The 22,896-nt window shown below is 41.6% G+C and overlaps 2 protein-coding genes across 4 annotated transcripts in view; both read right to left on the bottom strand.

The window, feature by feature from the left end:
- Positions 1 to 1,932: 1,932 nt before the first annotated feature.
- On the bottom strand, positions 1,933 to 17,419 carry LOC127625072 (protein-glutamine gamma-glutamyltransferase K-like). 3 transcript variants are annotated; one of them, XM_052100136.1, is made up of 15 exons: positions 17,284 to 17,419; positions 13,144 to 13,306; positions 11,403 to 11,492; positions 11,019 to 11,210; positions 7,612 to 7,863; positions 7,400 to 7,518; positions 7,047 to 7,154; positions 5,733 to 5,910; positions 5,378 to 5,516; positions 5,078 to 5,270; positions 4,812 to 4,965; positions 3,820 to 4,104; positions 3,430 to 3,590; positions 2,379 to 2,515; positions 1,933 to 2,205 (listed from the first exon to the last, which is right to left on the bottom strand). In XM_052100136.1, the coding sequence occupies exons 3-15, from the start codon at positions 11,488 to 11,490 to the stop codon at positions 2,061 to 2,063; spliced, it is 2,151 nt and encodes a 716-aa protein (XP_051956096.1). In that variant the 5' UTR covers positions 11,491 to 11,492; positions 13,144 to 13,306; positions 17,284 to 17,419; the 3' UTR covers positions 1,933 to 2,060. The 3 variants fall into 3 exon arrangements, with proteins under 3 accessions (XP_051956096.1, XP_051956095.1, XP_051956094.1); XM_052100135.1 differs by lacking the exon at positions 17,284 to 17,419 and having other exon boundaries at positions 13,144 to 15,830; XM_052100134.1 differs by lacking the exons at positions 13,144 to 13,306; positions 17,284 to 17,419 and having other exon boundaries at positions 11,403 to 13,132.
- Positions 17,420 to 17,760: 341 nt separating this feature from the next.
- Positions 17,761 to 22,896, bottom strand: part of LOC127625073 (AP-1 complex subunit sigma-2) — a 30,181-nt gene continuing 25,045 nt past the window's right edge. Inside the window, exon 5 of the mRNA XM_052100137.1 lies at positions 17,761 to 19,493. Coding sequence (XP_051956097.1) covers positions 19,446 to 19,493 — 48 coding nt within the window. The 3' untranslated portion in view covers positions 17,761 to 19,445. The remainder of the gene's footprint in view (positions 19,494 to 22,896) is intronic.

Raw genomic sequence — 22,896 nt, forward strand, 5'->3', positions numbered from 1 at the left:
GTTATTTACTATATTAAATTGTGTGATATATCGACATTGTATCGGCCTAATGGCCACCCTGCTCTCTGGATATTGGCATAGGCCATTGAAAAACCCATATCGGTCGACCACTAGTCTTGAGACGCATTTTTGAAGGTTGAGGTTCTTCTAAATATCACATATCGCCTGCACGAGACTCGAGAATCAAAGACGTTTGTGTAGTGCGTGTCTATATAGAAAAACAAATGGTAAACTGGATGGTGCATTCTGTGTAAAAGACCTCCCTTTGGTGGAGGTCTTTGCCCTTTCCTTGACAGTTTACAGGATAAACATTAATTTCATCCTTTTACTGAATCATCTATTTGTTTTTTTGTGTGAAGAAAAGTCTTGTAAGATTAAGAACTTGCTTTGACTGATATCTTAAAATCTATTTTGATTGAGTTAAAGTTGAGATTGTAAGCCTTCAAATGATGTGATATGACTGTGACGATGAACGGTAATGTGATTTTTGTTGTCAGGAGCTGGAAAAGGTTTCCTGTTTATCTTCAGTGTGTGTAACGGATGGGATGTTAGGATTCAGTGTGAGCCCAGGAGAGACAGACAGGTAAGGATTGACAACTGTGGGAAATCAGCTATAGTTTGGGGTTATTTCCCACAGGTGTCAATCCTTCCTATTCTGTCTCCCCCAGCCTCGCTCTCTGCAAACGTTGCTTGGCGATGCCCCCATCACCACACTGTGCTGTTACTGGTTTTGGCTTCAGTAAAGCATGTGGGAGACCTTTAGGCCCTGTCGGCCCATGACTCTTGTCTAGACTTCTGGCCTGGCTTCTGGAAAGCCATGCTTAAGACTAGCCACAGTTATGTGTTTATGATTTTAACCACTCACAAATTTCAGATTTCCTGCCCTGTTAGGGCCCTGCATGTGTATGCTGAACGAACGAGTCATTTCAGACTGATTAAGAGCCCTTTGTTTGCTTTGGAAGCAGCTCAAATGGTTTGGTCATCTCCAAGCAGAGACTTTCTCACTGGGTTGTTGACACCATTGCGCTCGCTTACAATTTGCAAGGTGTACAGTGGCCAATAGCCAATAGGTATGGGTCCATTTCACCAACGGCATGGCTTTGTCTTGTGCTTGGGTGAATGGTGTGTCCTTGCAGGACATTTGTCTGCTGGCTGGCAGGGCTGACAATATTCCCCAACTCTGAGGATTGGATTTTCCAGCAGGACAATGCTTCATGCCACACAGCCAGGTCAATCAAGGTGTGGATGGAGGTCCACCAGATCAAGACCCTGTCATGGGCCAGCTCAATCTCCAGACCTGAACCCCATTGAAAACCTCTGATGTGAAAGACTGGCCAAGATACATGAAAACTGGGATTGAAAATTAAAGTCATTCCACCAAATATTGATTTGTGAACGGTCCTTAAGATAAAACATGAGTATTGTGTTGTATACAAATGAATATAAACTTGTTTTCTTTGCATTATTCGAGGTCTGAAAACACTTATTTTATGTTAGTTTGACCAGTTGACATTTTCTGCTACTAAATGCTCTAAATGACCATATTTATATTTGGAATTTGGGAGAAATGTCGTCAGTACTTTATAGAATAAAACTTAAATGTTCATTTTACCCAAAACTATATCTATAAATAGTAAATCCAGAGAAACTGATAATTTTGCAGATGTCTCTTAATCTTTTCCAGAACTGTATATGTTCATACCATTTCTTCTCCCTTCTATAAGCTGTCAACAATGTAAAACACTGAAGTGAAGGTTATATTGGAATAATTGCTGCATCTGAATAAAGACATTCAATTGTGTAGTTGGATCACTGATATTGCCTGTAAACTATACTGCTTGCCAATTAAAATGTAAATAAACAATATAAATTCAGAACAGACAGACATGATATGAAGTAAACATGTAGAATTTTTATTCATGAAAACATCCATAGAATTATTCTAATGACATGATGAAAAATTATTTGTTTATCTGTACAATGTCCTTCATCTACTTCATCCTCCAAATAATATTTTCCAGAGAGCCTCAAGGTTTTCAAATTTGCATGATTTTTTTTTTTTACTTTGGTTTAACAACAATATCTGTGACTCCATGCACCTGAGTGAGTTGACGACAGTCCATTGATGCAAGGAGTTTCTGGGTGCCGGTAAATGTTGGAACAAACTTCTCCATCAATGCAACTGTTGCAAGCTTCTCCACATCACTGAGAGAGAGAAAATAAACTTGAATTTTGAAAACTGAAAGTTTTTCACACTTTTAAGTACAGTACAGGTCCTTAAATAATTTACATTGAGATTTTTGATCAGACACTTTGTCAAATCTAAAGTGATGATAAAATCACTCATCCAATCATTCAAGTAAAATAATGTGTCTCACCCATACACAATCTTTCTGACGCTCTGCATTCCCAATCCCTCTATACGAAACAAAACATTCTTCAACACTTGTGGCAGTGGATTCTGGAATGTGATCTTGACTGTCAACTCTTTACCCACCACAGCATCCCCTAGAGACTGAAAGAGTAAAAACACATTTACAAAATCAGTATAATAGTAAGTTCCGGCAAGTCTTGTTAGTCAAGCTTGCAATCAGACAAATAGATGATCCGTCTAATATAAAATCAACATTTACACAGTCAAATAATAGTAAGTTCTTTCTCTCTTCCATGTGTCCCACATTGTCCAAGTCTGCTGTCCTGCAACAGAGCAAAAACTAAGTGGTCCCCCTACTAATTCTTGAAAAACTGTCCTGAATCAGGCCCAAAATGTTGGGTCCCATCAGGCTCGGGTTGGAAACCTCTATTGCACATGTACATTCATGCATTTGGCAGACGCTTTTATCCAAAGTGACTTTCAGAGCCCTTATTACAGGGACAATCCCCCCGGAGCAACCTGGAGTTAAGTGCCTTGCTCAAGGACACAATGGTGGTTGCTGTGGTTATCAAACCAGCAACCTTCTGATTACCAGTTATGTGCTTTAGCCCACTACGCCACCACCACTCCTAAGTGTGTACCATGTACAATAACTGAATACTGATTTAGGTTTTGGAATACATGTGCTCTGAAAAATTAACCAAATAAAGACTATCCATGCACATTCCTAGTATATATTTATTTATCTTTTCCTTCATGAGTTTAAATGTCAATTGGCTTGCCATAAATTGTATCCAGAGTTGCCTTTTTCACCTTTCTCTTATAAGTGTACAGTTATACCAAATCTGAACACCTACAGTGGCTCTCTATTTTATCACTACAGTCCCAGTTTGGTATGATTTATTTGTATTATTATTATTCCAAAAATTGCACATCATGTGTAAAATACACATTGCAATTTCAAGAATGTTTTAAAAATGTTTTTTTATTGGTCTTTAAATAATTTCCACAACAATTCCATACAAAGGCTAGAAGTAGAATTAGCATTAGCTTACCGTGAGGGTAAGATCTGGTGTGCGCAATCTGAAGTTGAACTGGGTGGCCAGAATCTGTCTGGTCTGATTGACCCGTCCAGTGACTGTGAGCATCAAAGCGCCCTGGTCCACCAACTGGGTCATGTAGTCCCGATAATGTAGTGTCCATGGAATGGTCTTGACTGAATGAGACAAGGAATGGTGCATTATTGAAAATGCAAAAAATCTAGAAATGAAATTTGGGTCGGAAATTGGCCTACATTTTCATTCAACTGTCTGTCCATCTACTGATCATTTCCTTTTCTAGACTTCATTTGTATATACTTTAGATCATTTTGACTTGTTCTACGGCATGTACATGCTATTGGAAGCCTTTTGTTTTAACAGACATATTGTGCAACTGCTCCTTACCCTCTTGTGGTTTGAGGACAACAGGAATTTGTTCTTTCTTCACGGTAGAGTTCAGAACTCCAGTGTAGTACATGACAGCCACCTCACAGAGGAGCGTTGCAGTACGCTGCACTGAACTGTTGTTCCTCAGAGTGATGGACAGTTTGGCATCTCCACCAATAAGAGGTCCAGCCCCCTCCATTACGATTTCAATGGTCACATCATTAGCGGTGGGGGAGGGATACACCATTGGCTTGGAGCCGTAACGACTGGCAGTTTCCACAGACATACGCTCCTCCTCTGAACCTGACAGAAGTGTTAGGAAGGTAAAGAGAACTTTGATTTGTTGCTTTCATTCAAGAACTCCATTAAGCACGTTTACGTGAAAAAACAGCATTGGCAAGCCAAAACATGTTTAGTCTGAAGGGAACCTGATAATTTGACTCCACATAAGCAACATACATGTATATGGCAACACAAAGAGTGCTCCTGACGTGAAACGCAAAGGAGACTTGACTTGCAATTGATTCCAACAGATTCCCTTCTCCATAAAGGATATATGTGATGCTGCTTTATAATTTGGGCAAAATAGGGGGTCTTAAATCGGGGGTTTATGAACTGGGTCTAGGGAAATCCCCCATTCTTAGAAAAAGACATATTGCTCAGTCTGCGTAGGGCAGCGGCTCCATTGGGGGGTACCAGAAACACTATCGGCTGCTGTTCCTCACACTGCGTTATTCAAGGACATGATATCAGTCGCGGCATACAGACGATCGACTCACAGCATGTCAGAATATCGCCTCGCACCCTCAGCCCCCACCCCCATTTGACGATCAGTGAACTCTGCGTAGGGCATCAATTTGGCCAGCGCCGGCCCTGATACCTGATAAACTATTAGAACAGCTTTTTTATCAGGCAATGTACAAATGATGGTGTAAAATGCCGTTGAGGTAGGCATAAAAATCAGTTTTAGAACAGAGCTACTGAGTTAATGCATATAGATGTTTTGCTACCCTCGGGGTATTTGTAGAGGTGCGTGATCTCGATACGTTGGTCGGAGCCCACTGCTTTAGTACTGATGTGCTGGCCAATGGAATTCTTCTCCACGTTGACTTGAGTGAAACTTCCATCTGCTTTCCGCTGCCAGAAGATTTTATCACTGTTCACCTGAAACAAGCAAGTTAAACATTTAGGGGCGAATTTACTAAACTGTACAATTTTTGTGGAACATTTTTTTAGCTGATACCTGACTAGTGCATGTAAATACAAAAGCTCTTACTTCAGCAAAGACGAATGGAGTGTCGTACTTCAGGTTGACTTGTCCATTGCGGATAGCGGTGACAGAGCTCGGGCCGCAGCGGTAGGATCCCTGGCTGAGCTCCTGAGGGGTTGCGTCCACCACCTGCCATCCACCATTACCTGCTGGGAGATCTGGACGGGACATCCAAGACTCGTTCCACACATGGAAGTTCCTACAGAGAGAGCGTTACAAAACAATGCTGATTTAAACATAATTTATTACAATGAAAAATAAACTTGAAGTTGTTGAGGTGACAGGTTAGGGCAATTTGGATCTTACCAGACAGAATCATTGGTAAGTTCTTTAATGAGTTCAAGATTCTGGTCAATATAAATGTCTGTGGTCATAGAAAGGTCAGTGTCATGAGCCGAGCTGAAGTTGGTCACACAACGGGCAGGGATCCCAAGACATCTTAACACTAAAAGAGAAAGAATAATGTACCTGAATAATAAACATCGGTTTAATGGCACAGACATTGGAAGGTAACTTCCAACGCCACAGTTGCGCAAGAACACACATTATGTACAATGGGACCACGCACTTGCAATACATTGACTAAGCATATGCACAGGGTATGCTTCAGGCCAAGCCAGACAAACAGGTTGGAGGTTGTCATATTTAGACACTAACTAACCCGAGTTAGTGACTCCAGCATAGACCCAGCACTGGGCGAATTTGACAGGTGTTCCTGAACTTTTGTAGTACTGTCTCAGAATGTCACCACTCCCACTCCAGGCTGTGGGGGAGGTCCCGCCCTCATCGCTGTCTGACCAGTTACCTTGCAGCACACCAAGATCATCATTGGAGTTAATCTGTCACAGATAAGAGGTGAAAATATTACCCAGCAAGCACAGAACATGTTTACAACATTGCATTATGGTTGCAATTAGGTTATGTCACCGCACAACATTTAAAAAGCCAAATGTAAAAAGATCATGTAACTAAAACACAGCATACAGTTCATGTTTTTGACCACACATGATTGGTACCACACTGTAACTTTGAGAAAAGTAATTTTTTGAAATGGTGTGAAAAACCTGCCTGTTTGGATTTCATTTAAACTTTGTCAATGACTATTTCCTGTCTTAAATAGGTAACATTTTATATTTTACAATGTTTATTATTTATTTATTTATTATTAAATATATTATACTTTTTTGCAAAAGTATGCTTGTGGCTCCCCAGCCTGAAGCAAAGGATGGAGGAATGTGGCAAGGAGGAGGAAAACTGGAAGCCTGGGATGGAGGATGGATGCGCCGTCGTAGAGTCCTCGCCACTACCATCCACTCCAAAGAAGCAGCCGCAGCCATCTGCCGGGGGATGGAGGAGTTGCTACCGTCCGCCTGGACACGGAGGAATGGCAGCCGTCTGTGAGGGGAGGAGGGGCTTGCTGCCTGCCGCCTGGAGCAGTAGGGCCGCTACCAGGGGCGGAGGAGTTCCCTACCGCCGCCGAAATGCAGTGGGGCGTTTCATCCACCAGGGGTCGGAGGACTGGCTCCGGTCCGCCCGGGGAGGAGCAGCTGTTGTCTGCCAAAGGGTGGAGGAGTGATCAAGGACCAACCGACGGCGTGTCTGGGAACCGGACATGCTGGGGGCTCCCCGGCCTGAAGCAAAGGATGGAGGAGTGTGGCAAGGAGGAGGAAGGGGCCTGATCAGGCTAATCAAGCCGACGGGAGGGATAAAGGTGAACGGATGTGGCAGTTCGAGAGAGAGAGAGGTACAGGCAGCTGCTCTGAATGTTTTATGTTTGTATGTTTTTGTTTAATTAAATATTACTTTGATGCTTCGTCTGGTTCTTGCCTCCTCCTTTCCATTTTAACCTGTTACAGACTCCTTTAACTGTGATACCAATAATTAACACCATAAATTTGAATAATAAATCCTAATAATTCCCAAATCATTGTCAAATCCATGATTTCTTGATTTATGGCATCTGAATATGTCTCACCAGGGCAGATATCACTCTGGTCACATTCACAGGATCTCTCCATGCTGTCACAGCAACCCGACCCCTCTCCAATAAAAACAGACATGCTTCCAGAATATTCTCTTCAAACTGAAACAAATAAAACAAGTATTACAATATAATTAAAGCAATTGAGATTTATTTGGCAAACTTTGCTTAATCTCAGTTCTGAAACCTGTGTGCTGCTTTTTTAACATTTCCATGTACTGTTTTCCTTCGAATCAAAGTTTGTAATGCTCCGATTTGGAGTTGGATGGGGTTGGCACATGGATTAGAAACCAAGGCTGCTAAAAGAGTGGCCGTTCACTGTTGTGATCTACGAAAGCATTTCTCACTTGTGCAAAGTTCCATGTTCTGGCTCCAATTTGTTGCTCGGTTCCATAGTAAATTCTGCCCATGTTATTCAGAACATACTCTCTCCTCTCAGCCTCATTATCCATATACACAGGGTCATCTGAGGGAGGAGAGACATTTAAAGATACAGTGTCATGTCAGTGAAGAAAATCATGAAAACAGAGTTTAATACTCTCTGTCTTTCGGGCCTTACCTTCACACCAGGGGTTGAACAGCATGTAGAAGTCATCGTTTGCCGAGTAGGGTGAAGACATACCGCCCCTCAGTGAGAATGTCCCAACAGAGACCGTGTATCGGCCAATAGGAGCGGTCGGTAGGGTGTTCACTGACAGTCTGATCTTGGTGTCTCTCTGCTCGATGATTTTCATCTCCCAGCCGCCGTCTTGCAGTTCGTCTACTAATGGAACAGTGATGCGTATCCCCCTTATGCTCATAAAGATGTAATCTGTGTCAAACACAAAACAAATACATTGAATATAGTGCTGTAATACATATACGACACTCTTTATGTCCGTTTTTGAGCATTCTGCTAATTGGTGTTCTACTGAGGACAGCAAGAGCAATGATGCAGCAATGATGAATATTTGTTATTTTTGGGTGACCTATCCCTTTCACATAGCATATTCATCTCAGGAACCGTGAGGCCTCGAGCTAATAAACATTCATAAGAGATCCTAATAAGTGCTGGCAGTCTGTTAAATGTCTTAACGATTTAACTGCTACCAAATTGTCTGTCAGTGAGTCAGTTTTAACTATTAAGAACAGAGAATTTAGGAGCGGCGTGATTATCAGCGGATTAGATGTCATAACTCGTCCTGTCCCAAACCCAAATATTACGTGACTCATCTCCTTCAGGAATCAGTGCATTCATTCTTCTGTCAGTTTCACTGTTCTGAATAAACAGAAAATTGAGCTGATAATTGAGCCGTAACCGTTGAAATGTTCAGTATTAATCTTTCTTTCTCTGTCACAAAACTGATTTACTGTTCAAACAAACACAGTTGAACTCTGGATGGAAAACACATGACGAGAATCACAATAACTCATTCTTTCATTTCCATAGCTGCTGCTTTGACAATGTTTTATGAGTGATGAATACAGAGTAAAAACAGGATATCTTGATTTCTTTTTAAATGAAATCAAATCCCTTTATTGTCACTCAACCATATACACAAGTGCAACAGTGGGTGAAAATATTGGGTGCAGTTACACATCTGTTACACAACACAATATACACCTAATAATGTACAGTATACACTAAATAAAACACTGTAGCTACTGTCTGAGGCTCCCGGGAGAGCGCTTAAGCGTCACATCCTTCGGATTTTCCCGACAAAAGCGACCCACTCCCGTCGCATGAAAATCAGTTTACAGCTTTTAATAAGCAACATAGCAACATTTTTACGTTGCATTACAAGCCGTTCACACATTGGCAAAAAAGGCGAATATTACATGAAAATCGTTACATACGGCACCTTTAAACTTGGAGCACTATGGAGCACTTTAGTTCAAAATTTGGCATTTTAAAGGTGCTTTTTAAATAAATTACTTGACTACATAAATGACCAAACAAAGCATTTTTATCTGTTTATTTATATTATTGCTATTTTATTTTAGAATGAGTACGAATACTGTTACTACTCGCCGATACCGATTTCGATACATTTATTTTTTCTGCACTCCCTATCAACAGTTTATTTCAATAATATCTTAAAAATGGCGTTGTGGACCGGAGCGGAGGGGGCCGGGGCCGGGTCGGAATATCGCGTGCCCGGTCCCCAATCGGCTTGATGAGGCGCGCGAGGGATAAAGGCGGCCGGTGACGATGGTTCGAGAGAGAGAGAATTACGGGCATGTCCGTCATGTGTGTTTGTGCTTTTGAGTTCAGTTTGCATTCAATTATGATTTATGTTGACAAGCCGGTTCTCGCCTCCTCCTTGCCCATCCTTTGGTGCCGAAACCCGGGAGGGAGGAGGGATGCCCGTTGCAGAGTCCTCGACACTGCCGTCCACCCAGGGGAGCGCCACTGCCATCTGCCGGAGTAGCCCGACCGCCCAGATGCGGGGAACGGCCGCCGTCCGCGGGGCAAGTGGGGACTGGATAACCTGACCGCCTGGAGCGAGGGAGCCGCTGCCGGGGGCGGAGGAGTGCCCAGCCGTCCCCAGAGACGCGGAGGGGTCGAGGGAGACCGCCGTCCGCGAGGGGAGGAGAGAAGAAACTCTCCGACTGCCCGGAGCGGTAGGGCCACTGCCAGGGGCGGAGGAGTGTCCCCATTTGCTGCCAGAAAAGTGGAGGGGCGTTCTGCCCGCTAGGGGTCGAAGGTTTGACTCCGGTTCGCCCGGGGTTGGAGCGGCTGTCATCCGCCTGAGTGTGGAGGAGTGTTCGAGGACCACGCAACAGTACATCAGAGAACCGGTGAGTGAGCTTTTTCTCTCTCTCCTCTCTCTCTGTCGCACTGTGTTGGCCTTTTCCCTCGCCTGTTTTGTTTTTGTTGTTGTCTTCCCCTCCTGTCTCCTCCCAGGGCGAGGAAGGCGGGGGGATGTCCACACGGGACGCAAGATACACCCTGCCCCAGGGATAGGGGGGGATGTACGTCATGCCGGTGGCACCCCAGCCTGAGATAACGCCGGGAGGAATGTGGAGCGGAGGGGGGCGGGGCCGGGTTGGAATATTGCGCGCCCCGTCCCCAATCGGCCTGATGAGGCGCGCGAGGGATAAAGGCGGCCGGTGACGATGATTCGAGAGAGAGAGAGAATTACGGGCATGTCTGTCATGTGTGTGTGTTTATATTTATGTGTTTTGGTTTAAGTTTGCATTAAATTTTGATATATGTTGACAAGCCGGTTCTCGCCTCCTTGCCCATCTTAACAGTGTTACAGGCGTTTAAATAAATGAATTAAAACTTTAAAAAGAAAATATTTGAATTAATTTTCAACATAAATTTGTATTATTGTTTATCATATTAAATGCTTATATACAGAACCTCACAGCACAATCCAAAATACAACATTGCAGTTATATTTTGTCAAATAAAGTGCTGCATAACAGAGCATCAGAGATGTTAATATCATAAGTATAATACATTTTTATTTTATTTTGACAGAGCTTTTATTTTGAAGTGTTTCTGTATTGTTTTTTCCAAGGACCTCTGACGTCCCACTCTGGAAAAGCTGGTCGCTACGTGACTCAAAGTGATTATTAAACCACAAAAGGCTGCTATTGAATTAAAGAAGTATGCAGTCTGTATGTGCCTTGTGCTACAATGTGAATTTGCACTCTGTTTACTGTCATCTGCAACAAACAGAGCATGTGATGCTCGTGATGGTGTTTTCCCTGTATGGATTACATGCGCTCGCATTTGAATTACATGCAACTATATATTTATATAAATATATATCTGCTTCTGTTTCTGATACTGACTTTAGTTGTGATTCTGATTCATGATTTTTATTGTCATTCTGGTTTTTATTGATATGCGGTTTCTTATAAATGTAAACAAATTTTTTTTTTTATTGTGATTCTGAAAAATCTGGATTTTACTGTTAGTAAAGAGAAAAGTAGCAGATCGAGCAGTCAAATATAAGGCAGTCAAACTCTTACCCAACTTCAGTTCCAGGTGCAGTCTGTCAGATTTGGGGTTGAAAGGTCGCGAAAGCTCGATCCACATCTGAAAGTTTTGCCCTCTGCGGAGGATCAGTTTATCACTGAAGTAACCGTCTGTGTGATGCTCTCGCCGGTTCTGTCCATCCTTGGATTTCAGGAGGTCGATGGATCGTACGGACAAACGAGTGTCTGGGAAAGAACGAGAAATAGAGAGAAATCGTGGAAAAGATGCAGGAAGTGAATGGTGACTGAGGCTTCTTTTTATGTCACATTGAAGATAGAAAATAATATAAGTTTGGAACAGCATGAGCTTTCCATGCAGTTATCGCCCCAAAAACGTTGCTCTATGTTCTTGTTTGAGAATATATATTTTCTCCTCACCTGCTGCTACCGCTGATACAGGTGCAGGCGCAGGTGTGCCGGCCCAGGTACCATCAATTGGTATAACTTTAGGGTTAGGTGTAGACATTTCTATATATGGAAAAGCATGAGATATAAACAGAAAGAGAGAGACTTTACACCTGCTGTATATGTAGCCAATAACTTTTAAAGTAACAACACAAACCAAATACTGAGACATCCTAAAATGAAGTCTTAGGCTATATTTACTTTCTGGCACTGCTGTAAAGTGGTGTGATGTAAACGTCTACTTAGCAAATAACTATCAAGAATTTCCTGATTCTTGAACATTGATGAACTCCCACACAGACTGTTCAGCAATTATCATAGTTCTTCTGCACAAAGGAGTCTGTAATGCTCTCACATTAATAACGGCCTGCAGGGCATCTGTCAGTCACCTGGAAGCTTAAGTCAAAATCCCATTACATAATGCAGAGGTGTAGAAAATCCCTAGTGATTTAAGTCAATAAGTCATCAGTTTGGTGTGTTACCCAGAATCTATAATAAACCAAAACATAGAGCGCAACAAATCTGTTCTGAAATCAATCAATCAATCAATAAATATAGAGATTATGTGTGCTGGTTTAAATATACTAATATGAATTTTAAAGTATATACTATAAAGTTAGTATGCAGCCCAAAGGGTTAATAATCATTCATTAAAGTCTCTATATACTATAAAACTATATACATTAAAATTAATGACATTGTTGTTTGAATTCAAGTCTAATATGTTTATTTGATCTGTTCATCTTTAGTCTATATAAGTTGGAGATTTGATTTCTATATTGTCATTATGGGCCTAAATATCGGAAGGTTATAGTAGTGATGCTTTATGAGAACTTCTATTAAAAGCTTTATTATTCTTAACTATTTAGTATTCAGCTGTAGCCTTTAGCCTCCTTGTTAGAGCACCCGCCTCCCACGCCGGAGACCTAGGTTTGAGTCCCGTACGGAGTGGGGAGAACAAGAGTGTCACATTGGTGCCGTGACCCGGATGGGAGTGAGGTTTAGGGGGGTGAGTGTAATGGGAGCCAGCTGGTAGATAGCTGTGCAGTGTGTAAACCTCACTCTCCTGACCTCAAGAGGTGCACTAGCGACTGACGCTAGAGGCTGTAGCCTTTAGCCTCCTTGTTAGCGCACCCGCCTCCCACACCGGAGATCTAGGTTCGAGTCCCATACAGAGCGGGTAGAACAAGAGCGTCACATATATACAGTTTGTTACCAAAAAAATATATTGCATAACTGCATTAATAAGGGGAAAATATAAGTCATTTTGGTTTGTAAGCCGTTTCAAAGAATCTCAAAAATGTCAATTATGATAACAAAAAATAAAGCTGTCACATCTTTGGCATCATTGTGCGATTTGCCAAAAATGTGATTGCAGATTGTGCTTCACTGAGTTAATAATATTTGTTTTCTAGACCCCCAAGTTAGCAAGCCAAAGGCAACCATGGCAAGGAACAAACATCTCCATAAGAAATGGTACCGTTCTTGCATCTGTATAAATGAATACACAAATATCATATTTAAACTGGAACTTGCATGAAGTGCTAATCAGTCAAGCATGAGTTACAAAGATAAGCAAGTTTATTTATATAAGACATTTCTTACTCAATAGTATTTAATCTGCTTTATATAGGAGAATAAATATATAGTAATTATGCAGAATATATGTCAAATTCAAACTCATTTAAGAGCATTGAGACGAATATGTTTTTACCAAGTTCTCCTGAAGCGTTTCCTGTGTTTGTGATCGCTGTGAATGTCAGGTGTTGAATGACCTGCAGTCTCTCCACTCGTCTGATTGCTGCAATTCAAAGAATTTTTGGCAGAGCTGCACCTGTGATGGCAGCTTTTATTTACCTGTCGCCCCTCCTACTCAACTGTGTGTCAGAGAAATGATGAAAACCAATAATTGATTTGACAGTTGTTTTTTCTGTGAAACAAGATGTACCTGTCAGTGGTCAAATGGTGTACTGGAAATATTCTAGGAAATACAGACAAACATAAACCAAAGTACGACGAGAGAAATATTTTTCAATAAAATTTAGAAAGAATGTAAGCCTTTGCCATTTTGAATTTGGAGCATTATATAGAGTAAACGATAATAATAATCCATTTAAAATATTGAAATTTCATTACGTTTACACATTTGACATCGATTACTATTAAAAGCAAATCCCAATGCATTAAGCTATACAGTACATTATATCAGTATGTGCATTCCCTTGTTACAGGAACATTAGTTCAAAATGTGTACAATTTTTAATATGTAATAACGTCATGGTTACTGTTGTAACCTCCGTTCCCTGATGGAGGGAACGAGACGTTGTGTCATATGGTCTTTCTTGAGAGCCTCGCGTACCTCTGAACTTGAGAAAAGGCCAATGTGAAATTGGCAGACAGAATTTGCATGTCCCGCCCCTGGACATACGGGTATAAAGGGAGCGGACGTGTGTCTGTTTATTCAGGTTTTCAGCACTGAGGAGCCGAGAATAAGGTTACGGTGCGTTACAGTGTTAGGAATAGTGTCGTGGCAAGGGGCACACAACGTCTCGTTCCCTCCATCAGGGAACGGAGATTATAACAGTAACCATGACGTTCTTCTTCTGTCAGTCACTCGACGTTGTGTCGATTGTAGTGACACAAGGAGTCCCATTTAAAAACACCATGCACTAGACCGTGTTACGCGAACTGCTGAGAAAGGTACAAGCTGGCTGTTGCGTGCTAGAAGCAGCTGTGTCGGCTGCATGTAACCCTCCCCATCGCCCCCAGTAAAAGGTGTCATATACTGCTCTTAGGTTCCCTGAGGGCTTTAAGCTCGACTGAATCAAGCGGCTCAAAGGGGGGTCTCTAAAGGCCTGAGAGGACCACGGAGATATCCCACGAGGGGAGCAGGCTTGGCCGGGAAGGGTTCAACCTCCGGACGCCTCCGGGTTGGCCTCCACTCTCCGTTGAGCGAAACTTGACGCGACAGCACATCCGCCGTCGAGTTGTGGTCGTCCGGGATGTGAGTGGCGAACAGCGACCTGGGTGGGCGAGTTGTGACAAATGACGAGAGCGCACGCCGCCTTGGCGATTTATGTACGCTACTGTCGTGGTGCTCTCTGGATCGAGACGTGCTTGCCCCGAATCAGCAGGAGAAACCTCCGCAGGGCAAGGATTACACCCAACAACTCAAGGCAGTTGATGTGGCAACCCAGTTGAGAGGCGTCTGTGGTGACCACGACACGTCTGAACACCTGCTGTAGGGGGATTCCTGTCTGCAGAAAACAGAGGTCTGTCCAAAGGTTGAAAGTCTGATGGCAGGAAGGGGTGATTAACACACGGTATGTGCCGTGGCGCCATGCCCATCTCGGGACTCAAGTCTGAAGCCAGTGCTGAAGCGGTCTCATTTGCATCAACAGAGGCACCTGAGCACTGACTGTGTGCGCTCGGTTGTGAGGCGCGCTGACATTGAGACTGAGTCTAACTCCAAGATGAGAAAAGAGATGCTCTGAACCGGAGAGAGCTTGCTCTTTTTCCAGTTGACCTGAAGCCCCAAATGGCTGAGGTACACGAGCACCTGGTCCCTGTGGGCGCATAGTAGCTCTCTCGAGTGTGCTAGGATGAACCAGTCATGGAGGTAATTGAGTATGCGGATGCCCACTTCCCGTAGCGGGGCAAGGGCTGTCTCTGCGACCTTGGTGAAGGTGCGAGGGGACAGGGACAGGCCGAAGGGGAGGACCTTGTACTGATACGCCTGGCAGTCGAACGTAAACCGAAGGAAGGGTAGTTGTCGAGGCAGAATGGAAACGTGGAAATACGCGTCCTTCAGGTCTACCGCTGCAAATCAATCTTGATGCCGAGTGCAGGATAAGATTTGCTTCTGCGTGAGCATTTTGAACGGGAGTCTGCATAAAGTCCAGTTGAGAACTCGCAAGTCCAAGACAGCCTCGGCTGGAGGGACAGGTTCTATTGACTATAGACAGAGTAGCAATTTTTGCTCGTAAGGTGCTGCCGTTTTTGCCACGCATTGCCGTGGAGCGAATACCGCTGAAAAGAGGCGGGAGCCTGGCGAACTGAATCGCATAGCCGAGTCGGATGGTCCTGGCCAGCCAACGCAACGGGCTGGGTAGGGCAAGCCATGCGTCTAATCTCTGTGCGAGGGGCACTAACGGGACGATCATTTTGGACGTACCGGGTGGGGCCTCGCGGCCGGGGGAGCAGGTAATAATGCGTCGGGAGTCAAAAGCGCATCCCGAGGCTTGGTTGCTTAGAAAAGACTCAAAGCACTTACCTTGCTCCGCACCCCCGGCAGGAGGCGAGATGGCTGCGTCCGGGGACCCGGGACTGCAAAGCTTTGGTGCCGGGGTGCCGTGCAATTCTCAAGTTCAGAGGTACACGAGGCTCTCCAGAAAGACCCCTTGTGTCACTACAATCGACACAACGTTGAGTGAGTGACAGAAGGGGAACAATAATTATTTATTTTTGCCATTTTTGTTTCTTTATTTGTAGTTTTTTTTTAAACACTGTGGGTCTGTTTCACTATCAAAACATTGCTCTGTTTGATTGAGTGTCCCAAACCAGCCCGAGACAGCAACATGGACCTGTGGCATGAGTTTGGGGCGGGACTCTCTGTTAGTTCGATCAATGCAAGATGGGGGAGACTTTGGGAAATCTTTTTGAAAATTTTGTTTGGTTCTGCCATAAAACGTTTTCTTTTCTTTTTTTATAATTTTATATAATTATTAACAAAATATTTATTTAAAAAAAATTATTCAATTCTGATCAGGGGGAAGTGTTAGGAAAACCTCGTTTTCGTAATCGTTAATTATTACATTCCATTTCGTGACGTTAGTACCACAGAAACAATCTTCATGTTTACTCACAGTTCCTGCCCAAATTAAAAAAAATGAAAACTCCAGATACATACACCCAGAAAACAAATACATACACTTAATAAAAAAAAATATAACTGACTTATAATAATTGTATGTTTAAAAACACGTTTCCATAGAGCCCTGATGTATGTTACATGAAGTGTAAAAAGAAACCTGTTTAACACAGGGGGGGAACAGATGGAGAGAGAGATTAGGAGGAAGATATAGAAAAAAGGTGTGTCGTTGAATTTTCACCACTCTCTCAGTGCTTTCATCGCTCTGGAATGTGTAGAGATGAATTTGGAGGTTCGAGATCTGGGGCTGCACTGACAAAATTCAATACAGTAACAAATGCTTTTATCTAAATGACAAGTTTAGGCTATAGTTCACAAAAAGGTCAGACCTTTAATTTAACTATCCTGAACTATCCAGGTAATTCAAAACACACATTTATTCAAATAGCCATCAGAGTCTCTAAACTAAGAAGTGAAGGTATGAATTATACTTAGTCCAAATTAGAAAACAATATTCAAATGAAATAGTGTTACAGCGTATCAATAACGTTTGTTAGAATTGACAAATAGAAATATGAGATGTGACTTTTCAAGTTTTTTTGTTGGTTTTTTTAAACTGGGGTGATACATATGCCATGTTTATTTTTGATCATTTTTCCTTGCCTTGGGATCAAAATGGCCAAACTTTCGCAATGTTTTTCAGATGAAAGAATGCAATCTTTTTAATGTTAATTAAACAGTGAAGAGGCACAAAATGATCACCTACATTTCATACTTTAAATGTAACATTTGAAGCTAGAGATTTTATTTATTGGGGTGTCGGAGGTAGGATGGTAGTGGTGAGGACTCACCTATGGCGTATCCCTCCTCCTTCCCAGATTTCGGCACCAGTGTAAAGGGATTAATGGAAAGGAGGAGGTGAGAACCGGCTTGATAATATAAATAATAGTTTAATATAAAACTGAAACAAAAAGACAAACACACATGGTGTCAGACAGCTGTCTGTAAATCTCTCTCTCTCGCACTGCAGTCTCCAGTCCGCCTTTATCCCTCTCTGAGGCTTGATTAGCCTGATTAGGGACCGGGTGTGTAGCATCACGACCCGGCCCCGCCCTCCACCCTGCCACACACAAAAAGACAGAAAAGGAAAGACAGACAGAAAAAATTAATTAAAAAATGAAAGACAAACAGACAGACAGATGGAAAGAAAAAGAAAGAAAGAAAGAATAATTAACTACCTTTCATGTAGTTCATTAGCACTGAGACAAAATATCCAGACAGGAAAAGTGAGTTTCTTGAATATTTATATATTTATGCATTTGGCAGACGCTTTTATCCAAAGTGACTTACAGTGCACTTATTACAGGGACAATCCCCCCAGAGCAACCTGGAGTTAAGTGCCTTACTCAAGGACCCAACAGTGGCATCGTGGTGGTGCTGGGGCTTGAACCCCCCCGACCTTCTGGTCAGTAACCCTGAGTCTCAACCACTGAGCCACCACTGCCCCATATTATAAAGAGATAAATGAGTAGGGGTGCAGTTATAATTACCTTTAAAAGACATTCATCATTGGCAACAGGTCAAATAGAGAGATAAACCAATTGTAAACAGCTGGAAACAAATTTATTCCATTTTCAGCAAACATTTTTTTAGCAAGCGTCTCTCCAGATCGAGACAGACATGCCTGAACATGATTACATCATGGGCTTTCTTTGGAACAAATACTTCCTTAAGAGTTGATCACCGAAAAACTACTATTTGTGATGTTATTTCTTTACATTGGCTCATTACTACATCATGTGTTCTTCAATAAAATCTAACATAAACAGAAACCAAACTGTACACATGCTTTTACATTTGGATTGAACACAACATTCATGTAACAACCTGCTAGTCATTACATGCATGCAAAATACTTGTTTATAGTGGAACGGCATGTACTGTAATGCAGCTAAACTAGTTACAATACTGGCATGATAAAACATCAGTATAAAGTCCAACTTGAAATATTCTTTTGCCTAAACATAAATAGTGATTTCTTTACATGGTATGACTCGTGTGCACATTGAATATAACATCGGTTGAGTGTCAGTTACCTTTATAACACAGTGGATTATCAGTGAGGTTGTTCAGGTTAGTGGATTTTTACCAAGTACACAAACGTCATTGTTTCGCGAACACATTGCAAGCATATGGTCTTGCGTTGCAGTACCAGTAACAAACTCAATAGTGTTCCCTTCACGTAGCTAGCTAAAAACATATCGGCAGTTTATTTAACAAACTTTTAATTCAACATGAAATCAAAATGGACCCAATTCACTTCCTTATTACACATTCCTGGACTTATTGTGCATGATTTGTGTCATGTTATTCCAAGTAAAATGAGTTGCAAGTGACATTTCATGTTGATTTTAATTAACTTGCTCAACAAGATTCTCTTCACACGCCTGCTCTGCCATGACAGTAGTGAAGAAACTGGTGGTAGAAGAAGGCCGTTATAGCGCCCCTAGTGGCAACACATAATTCTGTTGAGATACAAATTGCATTCTGACACATTTTGGATTGCAAAAATTGAGTAGCTAGAAGCGTTTGTGTTCACATACTTACGTAGACTATGTTTCAGGCCTTACAAATGCACTCTACACACAGCGTGCTGATGTTCACATCTAACGCACAAGGTTAAAGCACTCTTTGGTTTGTGAATGTATCCCTTTTTGTTGGTTTTCACATGTGTTCACATGTGATAAATCACTAAAGGTCTGTGAAGGTGGGAGATAATTGATCGAATTTCCCTCCGGTTTGTGTATACAGCTGGGATATGTGATATTAAACCCAAATGATGAGATAATCGAGTGTAACTGAGAGACCATATCAGCACAGTGTGTGGGACAGAATGCACTTCTAAGAAACAGCGAGTGTTCTTCACAGCAGGTGCACGTACAGTAAAAGTCAATGATTGAATCTGTTTCAGGCAATATTTGTGTGTTGTTCTAAACTTACAGACTATGTACAGATGTGAGGTGACTGGTTAAAACATAAACACATGGTAGTGTGTGTGTGTGTGTGTGTGTGTGTGTGTGTTTGCTACATTTTTAAGCGGATGGGTTCAAAGTGTGTGTGGGTTTGGGAGAGTCGTTTCAGAGAGATTATGTGAGTCCAATCTCCTCTAGGACGCTGCGGGGAGTCTCTGCTTCCTGTGAGAGGGAAATTAACATTTTGCCTTATTACACTTCAAATGACTTTGTTTTTGTTGCACAGACAAACATGTAACATCAAATACTAATAATTATATAAATAGATCAAATTAAAATGTTGGGTTTGTTTTTATTACATATACCTAACAATTAATAGCAAACAATAAACCAAATCACTGGTTTGCATTTGTTACAAAGGTGTAATTTTTTCAGAAGACAAAATATTGATTTAAGTTAAATAGACCCAATAAATACCAGCAAATAGTAAATAATCTGAAAATGTGGTTTGTGTCCATCTAAGCCCAACATTTACCAGCAAACAATAAATAATTGAAATGTTTCGTTTGTTTTTGTTATAATGACCTATTATTTACCAGCAAACACTAAATAGCCCAGATGTTGGGTTTGTGTCCATTATGTAGACTTATCATTTACCAGCAAACACTAAATAGCCCACATGTTGGGTTTGTGTCCATTATGTAGACTTATCATTTACCAGCAAACACTAAATAGCCCACATGTTGGGTTTGTGTCCATTATGTAGACTTATCATTTACCTGCAAACACTAACCAGATGTTGGGTTTGTGTCCATTATGTAGACTTATCATTTACCTGCAAACACTAACCAGATGTTGGGTTTGTGTCCATTATGTAGACTTATCATTTACCAGCAAACACTAAATAGCCCACATGTTGGGTTTGTGTCAATTATGTAGACTTATCATTTACCAGCAAACACTAATAGCCCACATGTTGGGTTTGTGTCCATTATGTAGACTTATCATTTACCAGCAAACACTAATAGCCCACATGTTGGGTTTGTGTCCATTATGTAGACTTATCATTTACCAGCAAACACTAAATAGCCCACATGTTGGGTTTGTGTCCATTATGTAGACTTATCATTTACCAGCAAACACTAATAGCCCACATGTTGGGTTTGTGTCCATTATGTAGACTTATCATTTACCAGCAAACACTAATAGCCCACATGTTGGGTTTGTGTCCATTATGTAGACTTATCATTTACCAGCAAACACTAAATAGCCCACATGTTGGGTTTGTGTCCATTATGTAGACTTATCATTTACCAGCAAACACTAATAGCCCACATGTTGGGTTTGTGTCCATTATGTAGACTTATCATTTACCAGCAAACACTAATAGCCCACATGTTGGGTTTGTGTCCATTATGTAGACCTATCATTTACCAGCAAACACTAATAGCCCACATGTTGGGTTTGTGTCCATTATGTAGACCTATCATTTACCAGCAAACACTAAATAGCCCAGATGTTGGGTTTGTGTCCATTATGTAGACCTATCATTTACCAGCAAACACAAAATAGCCCACATGTTGGGATTGTGTCCATTATGTAGACCTATCATTTACCAGCAAACACTAAATAGCCCACATGTTGGGTTTGTGTCCATTATGTAGACCTATCATTTACCAGCAAACACTAATAGCCCACATGTTGGGTTTGTGTCCATTATGTAGACCTATCATTTACCAGCAAACACTAACTAACCCACATGTTGGGTTTGTGTACATTATGTAGACCTATCATTTACCAGCAAACACTAAATAGCCCAGATGCTGGGTTTGTGTCCATTATGTAGACCTATCATTTACCAGCAAACACTAATAGCCCAGATGTTGGGTTTGTGTCCATTATGTAGACTTATCATTTACCAGCAAACACTAAATAGCCCAGATGCTGGGTTTGTGTCCATTATGTAGACCTATCATTTACCAGCAAACACTAATAGCCCAGATGCTGGGTTTGTGTCCATTATGTAGACCTATCATTTACCAGCAAACACTAATAGCCCAGATGTTGGGTTTGTGTCCATTATGTAGACTTATCATTTACCAGCAAACACTAAATAGCCCAGATGCTGGGTTTGTGTCCATTATGTAGACCTATCATTTACCAGCAAACACTAATAGCCCAGATGTTGGGTTTGTGTCCATTATGTAGACTTATCATTTACCAGCAAACACTAAATAGCCCAGATGCTGGGTTTGTGTCCATTATGTAGACCTATCATTTACCAGCAAACACTAATAGCCCAGATGCTGGGTTTGTGTCCATTATGTAGACCTATCATTTACCAGCAAACACTAATAGCCCAGATGCTGGGTTTGTGTCCATTATGTAGACCTATCATTTACCAGCAAACACTAAATAGCCCAGATGCTGGGTTTGTGTACATTATGTAGACCTATCATTTACCAGCAAACACTAAATAGCCCAGATGCTGGGTTTGTGTCCATTATGTAGACCTATCATTTACCAGCAAACACTAATAGCCCAGATGTTGGGTTTGTGTCCATTATGTAGACTTATCATTTACCAGCAAACACTAAATAGCCCAGATGCTGGGTTTGTGTCCATTCTGTAGACCTATCATTTACCAGCAAACACTAATAGCCCAGATGCTGGGTTTGTGTCCATTATGTAGACCTATCATTTACCAGCAAACACTAATAGCCCAGATGTTGGGTTTGTGTCCATTATGTAGACTTATCATTTACCAGCAAACACTAAATAGCCCAGATGCTGGGTTTGTGTCCATTATGTAGACCTATCATTTACCAGCAAACACTAATAGCCCAGATGTTGGGTTTGTGTCAATTATGTAGACCTATCATTTACCAGCAAACACTAAATAGCCCACATGTTGGGATTGTGTCCATTATGTAGACTTATCATTTACCAGCAAACACTAAATAGCCCACATGTTGGGATTGTGTCCATTATGTAGACTTATCATTTACCAGCAAACACTAAATAGCCCACATGTTGGGTTTGTGTCCATTATGTAGACTTATCATTCACCAGCAAACACTAATAGCCCACATGTTGGGTTTGTGTACATTATGTAGACCTATCATTTACCAGCAAACACTAAATAGCCCAGATGTTGGGTTTGTGTCCATTATGTAGACTTATCATTTACCAGCAAACACTAAATAGCCCACATGTTGGGTTTGTGTCCATTATGTAGACTTATCATTCACCAGCAAACACTAATAGCCCACATGTTGGGTTTGTGTACATTATGTAGACCTATCATTTACCAGCAAACACTAATAGCCCAGATGTTGGGTTTGTGTCCATTATGTAGACCTATCATTTACCAGCAAACACTAAATAGCCCACATGTTGGGTTTGTGTACATTATGTAGACTTATCATTCACCAGCAAACACTAATAGCCCACATGTTGGGTTTGTGTACATTATGTAGACTTATCATTCACCAGCAAACACTAATAGCCCACATGTTGGGTTTGTGTACATTATGTAGACCTATCATTTACCAGCAAACACTAAATAGCCCACGTGTTGGGTTTGTGTCCATTCTGTAGACCTATCATTTACCAGCAAACACTA

The sequence above is a fragment of the Xyrauchen texanus genome, chromosome 31 (genome assembly GCF_025860055.1).
Source record: "Xyrauchen texanus isolate HMW12.3.18 chromosome 31, RBS_HiC_50CHRs, whole genome shotgun sequence".
NCBI classification, from domain to species: domain Eukaryota; kingdom Metazoa; phylum Chordata; class Actinopteri; order Cypriniformes; family Catostomidae; genus Xyrauchen; species Xyrauchen texanus.

Coding starts and splice junctions, on each gene's coding strand:
- LOC127625072 (XM_052100134.1), bottom strand. CDS start 11,601: ATGTCTCAGTATTTGGTTTGTGTTGTTACTTTAAAAGTTATTGGCTAC. Junction 7,519..7,611: donor GTTCAACCCCTGGTGTGAAG/GTAAGGCCCGAA, acceptor CTCCTCCCTCAG/ATGACCCTGTGTATATGGAT. Junction 5,911..7,046: donor CCAGAGTGATATCTGCCCTG/GTGAGACATATT, acceptor TATCTGTGACAG/ATTAACTCCAATGATGATCT.